Genomic DNA, 20,214 nt, shown 5'->3' on the forward strand with positions numbered 1-20,214 from the left:
GTTTTTGGCTTAAACACTACTAAATTGTGGGAGCTGAGCTGCCCAAAGACCTTGGGAAATTGGCTTGTAGTCAGCCCAGACCCACACTGCAGTTAGGGTGAGCAAGATTCCTGCATCACTGCTCCATGGGAGAAAATATGTTAATAGAGTTTCCTTAATAAGGTTCCAGTTCTAGAAAGTTCACAGTTCTCTTTACTCCCATTGGTTGTGTTGCCCCTGTAATGTTTTACATATTCCTCATCCCTGCTTTCTATTGGATCCTCACCCTCAGGTTCCACCCTTTACCCTACTCTATAAATACATCCTACCTACCCCATTTTGGGGTCTTTGGATGTGTCCCATTGTGTGGTTCAGCTTTTACTCTGCTGTTTTTGACATTAAACCCTTTTCCTCTTCAGACTACTCCATCAACCTGTCCTTTTATTTAACACCAACATATCTTTGGCCATCTTGGTGGCAGGTCAGACCATCACACAAAATACCAGAAGGTCCTATCTTAATATTGCACTCACTAGGTGCTAACATCCACTGAAAAGCAGACTTCAGAATGGATTGAATCCACTGAAATGCTGCATGCCACACACCACTCCAGCCTTATCCAGACTGTACTGCAAGGAACCAAAACTCATTCTCATACTCAGGTGAATGAGATTTTTGTCTTGCCTTTTGCTGCTAATTACTCTGTTCATTAGGAAGAGATGGTAGTCATGAATAAACTACTGCCTTAAACTGACAGAAGATAATGCCAGTACATGTCATCCAAAAAGGTGGGCAGCGACAATGCAGCAGTGGATTAAACCTGCCCTGACACAGAAAATTGGGGGTTTTAGAAGCTGGCCTCCAAGCTTTGCAAAAGCACTTCTTAGATTTTTGGAGAGGCAAAGATGCTGGTTTTCAGGGGGAAAAAACAAAAAAGGTGGTTTCCCACAGAAGGCTTGGGGGAAAGGAGAAGTGCTCCTTATCTTCCTCTTTCCCAGCCAGGCAGGTGGCATAGATCTTCTTAAAGTTGAAGAGCCAATCTAGATATCATTATCAGAAAGAATTTGGTTCTGGTTTTCTAATTTATATTGAAATATTTAAATTGCAGCAGCCTCTGTTTTCTCATGACCACAGTAGGACTGACAGTATAAACAGTATCAATAATACAGATTGTGCTGCTGAGATATGACACTTCGTATTATTTCTTATAAATCTGTGTGTGTCAAGGCCACTTAGTAGTCAATATTGGTCTCAAACCTTTGCACCATTCAGAGGTGACAATGCCACAGGCAACTTCCATTCCAAATTACATTTTTTTTTTCCACTGAGGTTTTACACAGAAACCCTCTGAAATCTCTCTATCCAAATCTTTGTTTCTTGATCAAGCTAAGTTGATGAATTTATCAGGCATCCAAATACAAAGCAGCAATTAACTGCCTGATTTTGCTTTCAGTCCTTTCAATATTCTGTACAATACTTGGCACAGCTGAGTCACAAAGACTAAAATCAAATTAAAATGCAAATTATGTTTATTATCATGACAAGAAAAAAATAGAATTATGCAGTCAAAGTATTTCATTTTTATGGTCTATGTCACCTATATGCATAATCCTAATGCATCTAAGAATAACAGTATTTGAAGCCCAATGACTCAATCATTAAAATAATCTGAATTTCTCTGTACATTTTTATATTTCATAGTGAAGTGTGAAGCTCACTTCTGATACAAAAATGTGTTTACAAATATTTTTATTTAGTTACCTGTTTTGCTTTTCATCAAAGTAGAAAAAATAAGATTATGAATCAGAGACTGTCAGCTTTTTTTGTTTAAGTTAGCCACTTAGTAAATTATGTTTATCTTAATTACCAACAAGTCTTGACCTTTTCTTAGTAAGTGACAAGTATCTTTTTGTCTACACATTTATGTAATTTCCATCTTCACTGAAAACTGCTAGTGTCTTCTATCCTCAACAATTATCATCTATCTACTGATGAAATAAACTTTTGTCTGTAATGTTTGATACAAGAAGGAGTATTTTAATACAGTTTATGCCAGCTTGATTTGTGCAGAGAGCCTAAATGTAAATGTAAATGCCCCATTGTAAATGTGAACAAAAATTAGCTAAACATACAGCCTAGAACAAACTTGCTATGGAATATGAAAATACTATCCTCTTATCAAGACAAAAAAGATCTGTAGACAACCAGATATCAGGTACAAAAACCTTCTGATTAGAAATTATTATATTCCCCTCCTCCTTCTCATCAGGAGGAGTTCTGTTATTATGAAAAACTAAATTTTAGAAAATATATTATCCTGTATAATTATTTTTTATGAAACACCGATTATTTTTTAAAAATCAAACTGCAAGCTCTTGTTACTGTAATGAAAATATACCCAGACCTCTACTGCTCATCTGAAAAATAAAAAACTTTAACTGTTTATAAAAGATATTTCTAAATATTTTTGAAACATACTTTGTAAAATGCTAATAATTGGAATTTAAGTTCTACAATCATTTACATGGATTTTAGTAATGAGATGGTTACAAAAGCAATACAAAAGTCCTTAAGTCATCTAAACACCCATAAGAAACTTTATCATCAAAACCAAGAAGGAAAACTGGTGGTAAGAAAAAACTGATGTCTCCTTAACAGATAATAGAAGTTCAAAGATTATTTCAGTATGATAATTATTTACTTGATGGGTATTGAAACATTTTTTCCTTTTAGAAAAAAAAAAAATCTACAACCCAAACTAATCTTCAAAGCTTAATTCTTAGAAATACTCTTTGTTTAAAAGCTGTAACAGTAAACTTTAAAGATATTCTGAGCACTTTTACACCACACTGATATAGATGAATAATACTCTTTTTAAAAAGAGTAAGAATATAATTAACATGTCTGAAACTACTACTGATTAAAGTAACACTTGATATTGCATTCCATGAAATTGAACTAACAGGTCCTTAAAAATAAATTAAGGATCTGGACATTTGTATTTAAAAAGGAATTCAAATCACCCAGATTCAGCTCCATCTCCTTAACCAATACATAGATGGGTTTGCACTTGTTTTAAATTATTTCAGAAGCTTCTTATCCCTCTCTATCAACTTAAATGATGGTCCTCTCATTATGTAAGGAGTTAGCATTTTAGAATATTCCTAGAAACACTGATGGAAAACTGTGATAGAAGAAAGCCAACACAGCTGGCCAACACAGCCAACAGAAGTGTCTCTTTGTTTCTTGATCTGCATCTATGGTCTAAAAGGTGCAGCTTTTTCAGCCAGAAAGGAATTAAGGTGCTTAACCTACACTTCCATTGTCTAAGGATGTCTAAAGTTGTCTAAGATAATTCATATACATGAGTAGATGGATCATACTGACTGCCTGATATGTCTGGAGGCATCCTGAGATCTCTTCCAATGGGAATGTTTTTAATATTGTGTCACAGTTTGGGAATGGTGCTCCCCAGTGTTCCAAACCACCTACCGGCTGCTTGCTTCCCCTTCTGCCACTCCCTCCCCCTGCAGTGGGGTGGAAAGGAGAACTGTCTATTAAGTAACCAGTATATGAAAAGTAAACTTAACTAATATTGGAAATGGTCTGTAGTCATCCCAGCAAAAAGTGGTAGAAACACTTTCTGAACTTAAACTTACTAGACTACAGGCTACAGGTAAAGATTTTGCAGCCCACACAACGAATCAAAATCCATTAAATCTGTAATGAAAAGAAAATTAAGACGTGCACATACAAATTATTCAATTACAGTTTCAAACGATGTAATGTTGGAGTGAGATTTCTGTAATTATGCTATGTAGGACAAGCCTGATACCCAAATCAGCATCAGTTAGGCTGGAAAAAACCTTTAAGATGGAGTTCAACCATTAGCTCAGCACAGCCAAGTTCACCACTACACCATGTCACCAAGTCCTCCAGGCATGATGAGTTCAGCACCTCACTGGTGGAATGGACAGCCCATTTCAGTGCTTGACAGCTCTTTCCATGACAAAATATTTCCTAATATCCAATCTAAACCTCTGCTGGTGCAACTTGAGGCTCTTTACACTTGTCCTATGGTTATTACCTGGGAAAACAGACTGACACAACTTCAGACAGTTGTAGAAAGGAAGAAGGTCCTCCCTTAGTCTCCTTTTCTCTAGGCTGAACACCCCCATTTCTCTTAGCCACCCCTCAACGCATCATTCGTTCTAGATCCCTCCCCAGCTCCATCCCCTTCTCGGGACATGATTCATCACCTCATTGTCTTTCTTGTAGTGAGGGACCCAAAACTGACCTGAGGTGCAGCTTCATCAGTGCCGAATGTGGTGGGGCAATCACTTCCCAGATCCTGCTGACCACACAATTTCTGGATGTGCAACCAGCACCAGAGCCAAGGCTGAACACTAACAACTCTGCCCCTCCTAAGAGGAGATCAAAGAACTACTCCCTTCCTAAGAAGAAAATCAAAAACTGGAAGAGACTGAACTAAAAAACCTTTATGTTTTATTAACTACCACCACTGCTTGATTTTCCCAGTTGCTGGCCGAGTCCTAAGTGTGTTTTTGGTTTTGTTCCTTTTGTGTTTGTTTGCTTAATGTGTGTTGTTGTTGGGTGCTAATGTTTTTGGTGTCCCACGGGTGCTTTGTGGGGGGCTTGGGTTTTCCATTGTGTACGTTTTAGAAACATTCTAAGTTCCTAATCAAAATTCCATTTTAAAAATGGGCAGTTGTGAGGTGCCCTCGCCCAGGGAGGCAAAGATTTAGTTTCAGATAAGCATTGTTCAAGTGAGAGGCATGGCTTTAAAGCCAGGGAAGTGCCAACTCCATCCCTCTGCCCCAGGGGATGTGCCCTGTGAGCTCAGGAAGAGTTGTCCCACCCCAGACCCTCCTGGGGTGGCAGCCCAGGGTGTTGGGATTGCGTTTGAGCCTCTGGGGTTTCTCACTTGCTATGTCCCTATCAGACTCTGACCTTAAACTGTCCCAAAAAACCCACCCCCTGCTCCTGTTTGGGGCTGTCTCTCTCTGGATCTGAGTTTGTTCCTGTGTTGAATAAATGGTTTTCTGAGCAGAAGCCCATCTTGTTGGAGTCCCATGCTGGTCACCAGTAACTGCAGCCTCCCTGGACATGATCCTGCAGCCCCAGAATGATGCACCCTAGAGCATACAATGCACAGCTGAGCTATCACGTTTTTTCTGCAAACTTTGTGTAACTCTGAAAGCAAAATCCACAAGCAACCTCACACCTCAAAATCACTTTAAAACTATAATAAAATGGTATTTAAATTGCATGAGGAATTCTACACTATTTATCCATACTCTTGGGGTACAATTTCTCATTCTGCTCAGAGAATTACAAAGCATGTATTTTTTCCTCTACATTGGCTTTGAGTGAGTTTCTCATACTTAAAATTTTCCATGATATTACTTAATTAATAACAGATTTCAGCCACCTCTCTACCCTCTTCCTTTCAGTGGGCGTGAAAGGGTTTACTTGTAATATATATTGCTACTGACTGAATTTTATCTTGTTCTCCTGGATTCTCAGCAGCAATTCCCAAGTTAGTGGCTTCCCCAGAAAGCACGTCAAAGGATTCCCACCCACACACTGAATATCTAACAGACCCTGACCCATTTTCTCCCTATTAAAGCAGCACTACATATTTTTAAAAATAAAAATAATAAACAGCAAAACTAAATGAATGTGAGAGCTGCAGCTGGAACTCTATCCTCTTCAGATTTCTGATAAAATTGCTATCAAAAAATAGAGACACATTTAAAATACAAACATCAAATGTATTTTTCCTCAGCTTTCTCCTCCAGTGACTTATTACTGCAGCTATCTTTCAGTTAAATACATGGAGGATTTCATTTATAAGTTCTGAATATAGAAAAATTCCTTCATTTAGCCATATTTATCTCCTCTTGCCACAATATCTTTGGGCACATTTCACAGAATCACAGAATTGTTAGGGTTAGATGGACCTCTGGAGATTTAATTTATAAGTTCTGAATATACAACTTATATAGCTTAATTTAGCCATATTTATCTACTCTTCCCACAACACCTTTGGGCATATTTCACAGAATTGTTAGGGTTGGAGGGACCTCTGGAGATCCTCCAGTTCAACTGCCCTGCCAAGCCAGGGTCACCTGAAGCAGGTGTTACAGGAACTCATCCATGCATATTTTGAATGCCTCCAGAGGGAGATTCCAAGACTTCCCTGGGCAATCTGTTGCAGTGCTCTGCCACCCTTAACACCCTTAAATAAGTTCTTCCTCATGTTGAGGTGGAACTTACTGTGGTTTAGTTTATGGCCATTGTTCCTTGTCTGGTCACCGGCCACCACTGAAAAATCTGGCACCACCCTCCACACACCTGCATATTTAAATGCATTGATGAAATCACCTCTCAGTCTTCCCTAGACCTCACAGGCCCAGCTCCCAGTGTCTTTCCTGGCCACCTGGGCTGTTACCACGGATATCATCAGCAAAGCACCTACTAACTCCACAAATGGCCAATTGTTTTGACTCATTCACCACTAACATTTTAGTCCCTCACACAACCCGTGTGAAACTTCGTATGGTTGGTGATTGCCCAGCTCTAATTTGTCCAGGTTTCTCTGCAGAGCCTCTCTGCCTTCCAGGAAATCAGCAGCTCTTTACAGTTTTGCATCATCTGCAAAATTATTTAGTATCCTGTCGAGTCCTGCACCCAAGCCCTTCACCAAGATGCTGAAGACCACAGGGCTGAAGCCTCTCTCTTGACCATTCACCAGTCTGATGTCACCCTATTCAGCTTACCTCCTTGTCCCCAGCCTGTGAGCCTGTTGCTCACCCACTGCACAGTGATGTGTTTATCTAGCTGTGGAATGGGCATTTTGTCCAGAAGAATATGGTAAAAGAAAGAATCAAAAACTTTTCTGAAATCCAAAAAGATTACATTAAAAAACAAAGCCATATCGTGAATATCAGAACTGTATGATTTTACTAGGATTATTGTCACCTAACCAGAATAAGCAATAACAATTAACACATGTGGTATTCTGGTTTAAGTAGGAAAAAAATGGCAACAGAAAATTCAGTTGGAGTATGACTTTCAGTTTGCCCATTGCATTCACAGTCTCAGACAGTGGAAATCAGGTTTTAATGGTTATGGATGCACAACAGCCTCTTCCCCAACTCTGTGCTACCACCTCCAAAGCAAATTAACCACTTCAGCAAGTCAAATAACCTCTCTCTAAATAGCAATGCTAAACAGAAGATGTGGGGAAAACCTCAGAACAGAAAAAAGTGGAGGATGTTTATCCTTCTGTATTGCAGTTGTTCAGCGAGGTACATCTAAGGCTGTGCTTCTTACAGAAGGGACAGCCCTACATTTCTCTTAGACTGCAACTGCATGCTGCCACTGCCATTTTTAAGATAGTACAACTATTTCTGTGGCTCCATGGTCAGCCAGGCAACTGTTTAATCTGAGAATAGACCTGACCAGATACAGATGTCAAGTGGATGAATTCCCTGAGCTTTTGATGCCCACATAGATTTGAATTGAACTGATACAAGGTTTATTTCTAATACAGTGCAGAAAATAAGCCAAGAAAATCCCATAATTTTAGACCAACTATCTTTTAATGAATACTGAAAAAAAAATCCATTTATGAAAGCTCCATATCTCAGAAGTAAATCCCTTATACTCAACTGATTTGTAAGGAAACGCTAGCTTTACTTGTTTACAAATTACATTCTTATACTTCCTTTCTCCTTTTAATTTGACAATGGTTTATGCAACTGACTTCCCAGGGAAATCAGATTAATAATTAGCACATACAGAATATTCTTTTGCCATAAATTTTAACATAAACTATTATAAGAAAATACAATATTTATCTTGTGAAAAAGGACACACCTGTTCTTTCTAATAGGAAAGACAGGAAATGAAGAAAAACACCAGAGCAAATAAGAATATGGCTCTGTATCCTACAATACATATCCAGGTGATGCAGTCATCTTTCAATTATTGAGACTTTTCACCAACAACACTATGTTATTTAAGGATCCACTTCATTCTAAGGATAACTTGCATCCACAAATGTAGACACCACCATCAAAAATAAGAACTAGGAAACCTTCTTTGTCTCTCAAACCATAATAAGTTACATCAACTGCTATACAAAGTTCATCTTTTCTAAACAAGCAGAAAATTATTGATGTCAATTATTGGCAGAAGAGCAGCCAGCACTTGTAAAATCTCTTCATCTATCTGGAAAATAAACTTTTCACATCCAGGTTTGCACAGAATACTTTCAGATAAACTTACATTGATTCAGACTGTTCATTGTTGTTTTATGTTGTGTGAATGTTTCTAAAAGACTGTTTTTTTTTCTATGACAAAAAGAACAGAAGACTTTACAACTCCCTTGACATTTGGCAGAACGTGTTTGCAGGCTTAGTTTAAAAGAAAATGGACTTTCCTTGACAATATTGTTCAGAGCATTCTGTCAAAAAGAGCATTCTCTGGAGAAATAACAGGGGAGAGAGGAATTCCACAAATTTGTAAGTATACATTGCATGTCACTTCAGCCCAAAAAGAACTGAAAATTTAGAGAAATATATGTAAGTGGTCTTGCAGAGTAGAAACTTAGCTATGCTATCTTGACACATGCTTGCATTTCTCCCACTGGCTCTCTGTCAAACACTCATGAAGACAGCAATGCACAGTCTAGCTTTTATCTTAGAAAAGTTGAGGAACACCTTCTGCATTGCTTGAATATTACTGCTGCCTTAGAACTTTGTTTTATGTGGGAAAACATGACTGAACAACCAGGTGTTTTTTCATCCTCCTCTTCCAGATTTCTTCTTACTAGAAATAATTGCTTTTATTCATGTTTAAGCTCTTTTGAAATAATGTTTTCAACCTGACAGAGAGTATTATCTCCTCACTACCTTACCTAAATTTCTTAAGTCTTGATTACTTTGTATTATTTTATTTTGTATCTATGTATTTTTACTTTTTGGTCAGATCTGAAAATTGAACTTTCTGAACAGCTCATATTCAACTCTATAAATTCCACACTTTTGCATGAATGCACTGATGTTCTGACTGGGTTCCTTCTTGAATTAAGTAAAGGAATAAGAACTTTGCATAACTAAAAAATATGTAAAAATTTGCACTTAGCAATTGTTCATTTAGGAAATGCAGCACCCTTATTTAAAAATAAAATTGAAGTATAAGCTATACACAGAAATCGTAGCTTATTAAATTGTTCAGTAGTTTCTGAAGCCAGTGGCAAAACACTTAGCAAACCTAATAATGAATTACGATTATTTTGGGGTATTTTAATTAAAATATTCATAATCCATATTTAAGTTACCTAATTATTTTAAAACATATTATTCCATCATTTTTTTGTGAAATAAGTACCACAAAGATATGTTTTTGTAGTACTCTGCAACCAGAATCATCTCAAGGCAAGCAGAACACGTGAATCTTTTTTAAATCTATCTTTAAATATAAAATTAACTACTTGATGCACACTTAAAATTAAAACTACAAAATACACATTCAACTCCAAAAACCTAAGAAGCAGCTGCATGCAAATACTCATAAACAAGCTGGATGTCCTGTTCAACAGGGCACATACAGCATAGAATGCTATTCTACAATAAGATATTAAAAACCATAGAAATACATTAAATTATGTATAAAATACCTGAGTACCAACCTTATTTCAACCATATGTAAGACAGGAGGAGACAACTTACGGGTAAGATTCTGCAAGCTGCTGAGCTATTTTATAAGCTGTGGGATCCCTGTCTAGTGCATACACAGTGATGTTGTTGGCTTTCTCCAGAAGAGCTGTTGTGTGACCGCCGGCTCCAAACGTCATATCAAGGAAGCACTGTTGAGTGAAAACACAAACAACTTTTACCTCACAGCAGTGATAAACTGATGGTTGATTTAAAACTTATTTTTATAATCCCCCTCATGTACTAGAGGAAAATATACCACTGCCTTTTTTGGAAATATTTTTTGCAGAATTGCAATTATGTCAGAATAATCTTTTACCAGCCCACTCCCCCCCTCAATAAAAAAAAGCCAAACAAAAAACGAACACCCACAAACAAATAAAAACACCAAACTAAACAACACCAAAACAACAAAAAAAAAATCATTGTCTCATATTTGGGAAGGGTGACAGTGACATCAAACTTGATATTGAGTTAAAGTGACTGGAAAAGGCTGCTGACTCCCAGCCACATCATGGAGGAGAATGTCTGGAGTAAAGTTTATCTGCAAAGACAGGAGACTAAGGAACTGAGCAGGTTCCAGTTGGTCCCAGCTTGAGTAAGAAAGGAACAAGAAGAAAGGCAGCTGAGATGAGACTGTGGAAAGGTGAACACTGCTCTCCTGACAGCTCTGCAGCTTCTGTAGATCCATTCTAGAGAGGTTTCTGTATCAGCATCTGTATGACCAACAGGCTGACCATGAGGCTTTGCTCCTGAGACCTTCCAAAGAAACAGTGACTTGGGACACACCCACCTTGGATCAGGACAGGTTGGGCTACAAAATTAGTAGAACTTCATGCTGTGTCAAGTCTTCTTTCACCTATAAAGGAGCAGTAGTGCTTCTAGGAGCTTGCCCTATGCCCCTTCTTCCTTTGGCCTAAGAACATTGGTACTTGACTGACTAAAATTCAGCAACTATTTTTGTTGACAGAAATACCTGTCTCTTCACTTAGCAATGCAGTGCTTGTACAACTGCAATTCCACTTAGGAAATACTTTCTTTTCAAATTACTAACTATAATTCTACAGTCTAGGGAAAGCATACTGGAGCAGAGAAAGAAAAGGATTTTTATTGCTTTCTTTGACAATGTATCTAAACCAAAGTACAAAACATGAATTACTCTCTTGGAGTATTGCATCTTGGTATTCCATAGGTCTTTTCTCTCAGTTGATTGAACTGACCTCTGTTGACTGGGGGAAACTCAAACTAAACTCAAAAAAAAATTTCTCCATTTACTTCCATATTAATATCTGCATGGGGGCTTTTTCCCACTTCTCAGATTATCTTTTATGTGAAACAGGTTTTGAAGACTACTTATGAGGCTACAGTCATATTAAACAGAAATTAATACAAACTAAACTTATTTTCACAAATTATACATCTCAAGGGTAAGCACCTTTTAAGTGAAATTTTTCAGTTTAACTCTTTAAAGAACTAAGATTCAACCAGAAATTGCTTTGGATAAGAACAGAAATTCAAAAGCAACGAAGACCTGAACATTTTTCAAGAAACATTTTTTAGAAAACATGAAGACTTACATATGAAAATCCCCTAAACAATAAAACAAACAAAAAAACCAAACACCCAAAGAAACAAAAAAATCACATTTAATAATACACAGACTAATATTATAACTCTACTTGGGCTAAAAGTAAGAGCAAGTGTCTTTTAAGATCTTTAGGCTGCATTATTTAACACAATTTCTTTGTGCTATACTATCATGTTTCCTAAACTTATGCTCTAGAAGTGAAAGTTTCCTACAATATTTTACTAAGTTAATGAAGGAAACAGAATTTAGTTGGGTGATCACCCAATATTAAATTGCATAACTCAGATGAAAAAATAAAGCACTGACCCAGAATTTTTTTGTAAGCAGTATCTAGAAGACAAAATCATGGTACAAAGGTCACACCCATCCATGGTATATAAAAGCTTCCACAATCTATTTAAGCATTCTGATTTATCTTCCACCCTAACAAAAACAAAAGTATACTCACTGAAACCAATTTATAAACACAAAACTGAAACAGTTAAAAAACGTGTTTGTTTCTTTTACACGACTGAACATAAGAATTTAGCTAGATTGTAAATATACCTGCATATGCTGAAAATTCCAACCATGTTCTCTCTAAGTTCTCACATGCCACTAAGATTCAGAAAAGCTCCCTTATGACAAAGATTCCAATCCATTTAGGTTTTCTTTGCATTGTACTGTTACTTCCACTACACCCATAAAAATCCATAAAAACAACTGGCTATTGAGTGTGATATTAAACTAATTAGCTACTTTTTTTATTATCTCTCTTCAATGAAAATTATTAATATAAAAATGTAATTTTGAACTCTGCATTTAGCTTAGAAACTTGCAAAAATGAACATGAATTCTAGAAAAGATACAAATCCTCCTAAATTACTTTTAAAATTTCCAGGGTATATCTGTTATGCTTTGATTTCCACTCAAGTTATTTCCATTTCATCTTTACCAGCAATAATGTACATAAGCAATAAACAGACCTCTAACTTTTATATTCTAGTTCTGTAGGCAAATCCATTTAGAAAAATCCCTTTAGAAATATGTGGAGGAGCAACAGAAAATTAAAACCACCTTTTTCTTTTTACTGCATAAGATTAACCCACTCAGAAATGCACTCAAAAAACTTAATCACAGGAGTCCCAAGTGTGATTTAGGATTGCACTTATTCTACAGCAACACATTACAGTCAAAACCAATCTAAATTACATCATAATTCCTCTTGGAAAAAAAAAAAGTTTAATCAGCATGAGTCACGTCTTCATGGTTGGTTTTGGTTGTTTTGTTTTGTTTAAAAAACAAACAAATGCTCTTATTCTTTATCATAGCTAGAAAATTCAGATGAAAATTTTCAAAAACATCAGTACTCTCTTTCCTGAAACAGACTTATGATGCTGGCAGGAAGAATCATGGAAGGTACAGGAAGCATCAGAAGAGCTACTTCTATCCTTAAAATACTTTGGAAAAATAATTTTATTCCACTTAAACTCATTAATAACATGAATTTCCAGAAAATAATCTTTTCCCAATAATATGTTTAACTACTTGTTTATTTCTAGTATGCCTCTTTGTCTTCTAAACATCTAGACATCCAACATGTCTTCTCTGGTCATCTCCAGAAAGTACTGAACAGATTTGATCCTTATTTCACCAACACTTCTGTATTACATAGAATGTCCTTTGTTTCATCACATTTGAACAGCAAAATAGGGAAAGATAAATTAGGTACCTTTTTGCCAAATCCAGATAATTTTGCTTTATTAAGCAAAACCTCAGTAACCCTGAGGTTTTTATTTCCAGATGAATTTTTGAAGATCTTATAGCTCATTCAAGAATACTTATGTTTTAACAGTTCCACCTTTCCTCATGGGTATCCTCCTTCTGTTTTCATTCATTTTAAATTTGATAAAACTTTTAGCTTGACAAGCCCCTTATACATGCTGCTTATTAATACAGAAGATCTTGAAAATGAACCAAAAATAAATACTAGCAATGCAAAGCAGAGGAGATAAAGGATAGGGGTCATTGTACCATGACATTCTGACAAACTCTCAATATTGTGACAGCACTGAAAAGCAGCTTTAGTTCAGAATCCATGCAAGCAGCAACTGTGAATGAACACATACTCACTGAATTCCACTGCCCTTTCTGAAAGAACCAACACAGACCAAACAAACTTTTAAGCAGTAGACATGATCTTTAATCTGAGAGCACTAGATACAGGAGGATACAGCTCTGATTCAATTCACATTTGATTCCTCATAATCTAGCTGCTCCACTCAAAAGCTACACCTTGCATCTAGAACCTAAAAAAAAAACTTATCACCTTAAGTTATCAAATGGAATGATTATGATATTAACATGACCATTTTGGAGCATTGATCAGATTTGAAATTAATCACTGTAATATATCACTGCTTTATAATACACTTCTTTATATATTCCATCCATCTTTCATGTCTGAAATAAAAGATGCTTCACTTTTTTCTTCCTCTTTCTCTCTTGCCTACTAGTTTTTAATCAAATAAAATTAAATGACATTTTATCCTCCCGGTCCTATAAATACTGGAAAAGATTATTACATTAATTCTCCTGCAGTGACTCACCATTCCATTGTTATGATAGTCACATCAGAGTCCACCTGGGAATTTTATAATCAGTTTGTGACTGTATGTTTTAGAAACCATTTGGCTCTTTCATGACATACAGATAGCAACAAACAAAAATTCCACAGCTTTCATTTTACAACTAGCTCTAGTACAGTTAGAGAGACACAAAGAGTTTGAGTTTATCACTTTAGTATGCAAGACTTTTTACTGAAAAGCTCTCATATAAATACCTTTTAAGCATTTCATTTTGTTATCACAGATCTATAATTCCACTATTGTTCCACATGTAATAAAGTTTACTTCACAACATTTAACAGTCTTTGTAATTGTTTTTCCTTTGCTGTGTAACAAAATGAGACTGCAGAACTTACACAACATTGAAACTCAAAAATGACACATAAATTGAAACTACATAATACTTATTTTTAAAAACTCACTATTCCAGTATTTTCCACTTTCCTCTTTCTTTTTTAAAGGCAGGAGCTTTATACCCTTTTTTAAGTAATCTGATCCTTTATATGTACAACTTTATTTTCCCCTACTAACCTTAATTATTTCAAGAACTCCATCAGATGATCTTTCAAAAAATGTTTTTTGTTCCTCTCACAACCCTGGTATTGTCTGAAAAAGGACTTCAACATATTGGACAACAGCTGCAAGGGACTTTGGCAAATTGTACAAAATATCTAAGACATACTGAGTTGGAACACAGGACATGAAGATTTATGCCAAACAATCTTCTATCCTGGGTATTTCATGAGCAATCCCTCTCCCTTCCACTGCTGACCACATGACAAACTCCCGCCATTTACCTTTTTGTCTAGACAAACTGTCTCACCTTGCTCACACTTACATAATAACGAAAGATCATTAATGTTATGATAAACTAGCACACAGAAGGCATTTTCCTGACTCTTTCCAACACATAAAATTTCTTCTAAAAACAGAAAGACTCGTTATTCCCTGAAAAGTGACCTCACACTGCATAATTATTTAATCAATCCCAAGTCCTATTTATCCATTTTTTCTGTTTACAAAAAAAAAAATTAAAAATCTAAATCATTGATAATGACCATCTTGCATGTTTACAGCAAGTGTAATCACCTAAACCATCTTACCTCCAAGTTCTCTGGTTAAAAATAAAATAAAAATCAGCCTCAAAACAACCTTCCTGGGAAAAAGACGTTCCTTCTCCCAGTCCTGTTTTGCACTTCATTCAATGATTTAATACACAACCACACAATTATTCCCCTCTGATACCCTTGTATCCTGTTGTTGGCATTTGTTCCCAATGAAAAGAAACTTTTCATTGAATGGCACCCATTCAAGTATAGTGAGCAGAACATTTTTGTGGTACTCCTTCCAACTTAAATGCTCATAAGAATTATCAAACTTAGAAGGTAATGAAGACAGCTTTCATGTCATGGAAAGAAACTTACACTATGTAAATTATATTGCATGATCTCTATATAATGTAAAACTCTTTAAATTTTGCCATTTGCAGTCTTATGTGTTAAAATCAGTCCAGATATTTTTAGAGGAAAATGTTACTCAAAGCCTACTTAATAGCCAAAAAAAGGAAAAAGAATCCTCCCTAATCAGTTACCTTTTTTACCTAATGGGAAAGACATACTTCCTGAGGTGCAAAAAAACAAGTAATGCTGTTTTCAGAACAGAAAGATACTACGAATGACAAGTTTAAAACATGAGCAGAAGAATAGAAAACAATATAGATGCCAAGTTTAAAATATGAGCAGAAGAAAAATTAACTTGCAAAAATCACATGCTTTGCCAGTACCACATCAATACTATATATAACATTTTAACAGTGATACATGCCTAATGGAGGACTTTCCACCCAAAACTCAGTTTTACAAATGATAAACTAGAATCACAGAACTTTCCTGTGGGAGAAAGGAAATAGATCCACAAACCCTGCTGCAACAGCCGAGAACACAGCCCCACGACCTCACAATTAAAGTTTCATCTTCCAGAAGATAAAAAAAGAGATACAAAGAATTACAAAATTAGTATCTTTTCAGTTTTATCAATTATGATGTTAGAATATTTTTAAGAAACTTGCATTTTTTTGTTTTGAAAATGGCACTCCTTCCACTTTTACCAGGCTGGGGGAGAAAAAAAAAACACCAAAACATACTACAATGAAAAACTGAAGAACAGCTACCCAGCATCCAAGCTATGCTGCCTAATATTTTAGCCCACTAGAAGAAAAGGAAACACCTGGAAACCACTGCCTGAAGAAAGAAAAATAAAATGGACACTCTTTCATGTAACTGACATTCATGTAAATGTCAAAGTAACAATATTTTTTTCTTAGAGTATTGTTATACTGAATAGTCTAACAAAACTAAGTTCACAAAAATGAATGGTTACATGATGAGAATCTGGTTACATGATGAGAGAAATAGGTTCTGTAATACTTCTGTAATATTAAAACAACCATCAACTAGTATATTCCAAGCCAATCAAAGCTAGATCACAGTGGTTCTCTCTGTTTTTACTAATCTTTCTCAGAGGGATGTCAAGCCAACATTTTTCACAATAATAGATTTTTCATACTTGAAATGAGAGCTAGTGTTTGCTTGAAAATGCAAAGAAGGTCAAAATACTAGGAAGTTTGTTAAAGCTAACAATAAATATTTATTACTGCATTGCCAGGCACTGTTGGTCTGTATCAACGTATTTATTCTGATTTTATTTGTATCTATTCCATCTTTTTGTGGGGAAAAAAAAATCCTGAGAACAGAAAAGTAATATAAACAAAATAATCAACACATTGCAAGATGCTTTTTGCTACTTCATTCTTCTGGTGTTTCTATGATGAGTCATGTTCTCTAAACTTGTCTGAATTTCCTTGTTATTCACAACAGAAAATGTTCATTGTCACAACACAACTTGTTTTCCACTTTGCTTTATTTTTCAAATATCAACTCTAAGTGCAATAAAATACATCTGACCTCTTGTTCAAACACCTTGAATTTTCTACAGCTTATTATTTTATGACACTTGACTAATTAATATACACTAAGTAGAAAAGCTGAATTGAAGTGGGGAGCAGTGACAACAAACTCTATAGGAATCTTTTTCTAGCATTGATATTTCTTTTTTTCCCCCCAAAAAAAGCTGATCCGCTTTATCCTTTTATTACCACATCTTTCACAGTTAATCACTGCGAAAGTATGAATGGAGACATTTTAAAAATAGTTACTGTTGTCAGTGTTTCTTGAATGAAGTACATAGACTATTGTTTGGGCACATGTTTCAAAGTCCACTGTGAGAAAAGGCCATCTCTTCCGAGTTCCTCAGTATTTTGTTTTCCTTCTGCAAATCTCAAAATTGAGAATTGATGTTTACAGAATTAATTAATGAGTATTCAGTGCTGGCCTTTGTTAAAACCAACCTCACTGAATTATATTTTCAATAAACAGAGAAAATTCAACGGTAGGACAAATAAAATCTCTAATCATTTCCATCTAAGAGGAAGGAAAAATACGTCTGAACTTCCAACTTATTTTTTTCCAATCATCCTAATACAGGGATTCTGTTAAACAACAACATGAAACAAAACTTATACCACAGGGCACCACCAAACAGACTTCCAATCCTATTCCAGCCAACAGGCAGGACTTAAAACACCCAAAATCCTAAACAGGCATCTGGTAGGAGATACTGGCAAACACTGCTTTAAGAAGAAAATCTTCCCAAAATCACAGCTCCACAACCAGTCTCCACACAGAATTACAAATGGTAAGACTGATATGCATGGAGAAGAAAGGAAAACCTCAGGGAGGAAATACACCAGGTTTGACTCCACCAAACTATCAATAAGAATTCAACTAGAGCATGCATAAATTTACACAAACACACAAAATCTTACTAGCTGGAAAAACTACCGTTTGATAAAGTTAGTGCTTAAAAAAACAAACTTAACAACCTAGAACTGTCCCGATTTGCTGCCTCCTTCTTCCCAGCTAGCAGTAGTAATTAAGGACAATAAAAAATATGTCTCATGATATTCTGACTAGTTTTCTGAATATCAATAGAAGACCAATTACAACTTCAGTGGATGAGCAAGGATTTGAAAAGAAAATGCATCTGGTTTCTATAGCAGAAGATAGGAAAATAAGTTCTGTTGCTTTAAAATCCGTAATATTTATCCAAATTAAGTTACTGACATTTCATTCAGTCCTAACAGCTATTTAGACATTCTTTGGGATACAGACAAAGGTACCAAGATTTGTATATTGTTGAGGTTTTTCTTTAATTCCACTTCTTTATTACTTCACCAAAATGCATTGAATTCACCATGATTCACCATAAAAATCAGGAATCTATGGAGATATTGAAAAGCTTTACTTTTAAGGTAATTGTCCAGGTGGACAGAGAAACGAAAATGTTTTCAGAAAAAAACTTCCCATATCACAGCATGCAACAACATGCTGCACAGTAATTCCAGGAAGAGAAAAATATCATTATTTTCCTTTTTATTACTATTTTTAATGCACAAGGAAACTATATATCTATAATTCCATTCCGTACACACATACCAATGAACGCTAAAATCATGATATTTCAGTAACTTTACTATACAATACCAGGTAATGATACAATTAGCTTTCTATAACAAAGAAAAAGTAGACAAACCATTTTGTCCAAATTATTTTACAATCTCCAAAAACTGAAGTTACTGCTTTCTGACACGGTGCTGGAGTCCCAGGCTAGCTCACCACCACCACAGCACCATGCTGAGAGTGGGACACACTCCAGGAGCAGCATGACCTGGAGTGCAGCTCAGAGCTATTGCTCCACAGCACGTCCTGAGAGCTGGAGCTGGGTGTGGAGACACGGATTGAGGAGGGGGCTCTTTGTACGGGTTCCTGGAAAAGGCTTACTGTCCAAAGGAGTCAGGGACAAAGAGCAGGGACCAAGAGTGTGCAAGGTTCTTATACTGGGAAGGATCAGGGGGCGGTTACAATCTCTTAGCTAATCAGGGAGAAGTAGGGAAAAGAAGGTGGGATTTACAAGGTTCCAACAAATGGGGACACACAAGGAGGGGACACAAACTGACAAGCAGGTGAACAATCCACTGGGGTGTCCTGGTTTAGGGGAATTCCAAGGCAGGGGTTGGCACAAGGACAGGGAACTCACTGGAACAGGGGCAGGGATAAGGGTGGATTGACACTCAGGGGGGAAGGCATAACACAGGATTGACACCCCAGGGGGAGGGACAGAGAACATTCTGGATGAGGAGGAGGGGCTGTGACAGGGAGGAGACACAACTTGGGGCAAACTGACTGAACTGGGGGTGACAGGGCATACCAACAGAATATAATATATACAACACAAAGAGCACAGATGCACTGCAACAGCTTTTCACTAACATTAAACTGTACATATATGTATTATATGCTGTACAATGAAAATTAATTCAGGCTGCAGAAGATGGGCAACCAAGTACCATGGAGCTCTAAAATTTATTTCACCCCAGTGCTTTAACGTGGCAAGGTGTTAGTTCCATGTGACAGCAGAAATGGGTGTTAATATCTTCACAAATGACTCGGTCTGAAAGCACCAGTCGGGCCCTGGAAGATCAGCTGTGGGGGTCTTTATGAACATGGAACCAAGCAAGTTTCTTGCAGAGCCCAACACCCTGAATTTCTGAACTTTAGGGGGAAAGTGCACAGGTTTAATAGACTCATGAATATTAACTTCTCTGCCCAGGGTGGGCTGAAAGCTCATTTTAATGGTCACAAAATGCACCATGTGGGGAGGATAGGTGTTAAAGGGGGAATAACTGGCAGGCAGTTCGGGAAGGTTTCCCCTTCCCAGTCCCTCAGTCAACGGGGAAAGGAGGAGAGCAATGTGTGGCTGGGAGCTTAGGATAAAAGGTGATGTGTCCTCCAAAATCTTGAGAGAGACCCCACAGGGTTATTGCCTCTCTCACTTTATTTGAATAAAGTTGACTCTTGCAGGACTCCTCTGTCTCCTTTGTGGACACTGGCCTTCCACAGTGTGATTCTCCATGCTCACATAAGCCAGTTAAGCTATTTCTGGGACCAACATGATTTAAAGCATTCTCACACTACCTGCTCCAGAAAATGCATTTTAATTAACAGAAAACATAATTATTCTGAGAGGATGTTATGCTCTAATGCAAATGTTTTTGCAAAAAACTGAATGAAAGGAAAACAACCTGTTCTGTAGCAAAGTGAAAATGAAAGCAAAAGTGTTGGTTTATGTATTTTCACCATAAAATCTGATCTAAACCGCATTTACTGCTGAAATTGTT

The 20,214-nt window shown here is 36.5% G+C and overlaps 1 protein-coding gene across 3 annotated transcripts in view; it reads right to left on the reverse strand.

The window, feature by feature from the left end:
* The window catches only part of METTL15 (methyltransferase 15, mitochondrial 12S rRNA N4-cytidine), an 86,560-nt gene that overhangs the window by 37,483 nt on the left and 28,863 nt on the right, over positions 1–20,214 (reverse strand). For all 3 annotated transcript variants that reach the window (XM_086895447.1, XM_023928491.2, XM_023928492.2), the window contains exon 3: positions 9,741–9,877. In XM_086895447.1, coding sequence (XP_086751573.1) covers positions 9,741–9,877 — 137 coding nt within the window. The remainder of the gene's footprint in view (positions 1–9,740; positions 9,878–20,214) is intronic.

The sequence above is a fragment of the Cyanistes caeruleus genome, chromosome 6 (assembly GCF_971803275.1).
Source record: "Cyanistes caeruleus chromosome 6, bCyaCae1.hap1.1, whole genome shotgun sequence".
NCBI lineage: Eukaryota > Metazoa > Chordata > Aves > Passeriformes > Paridae > Cyanistes > Cyanistes caeruleus.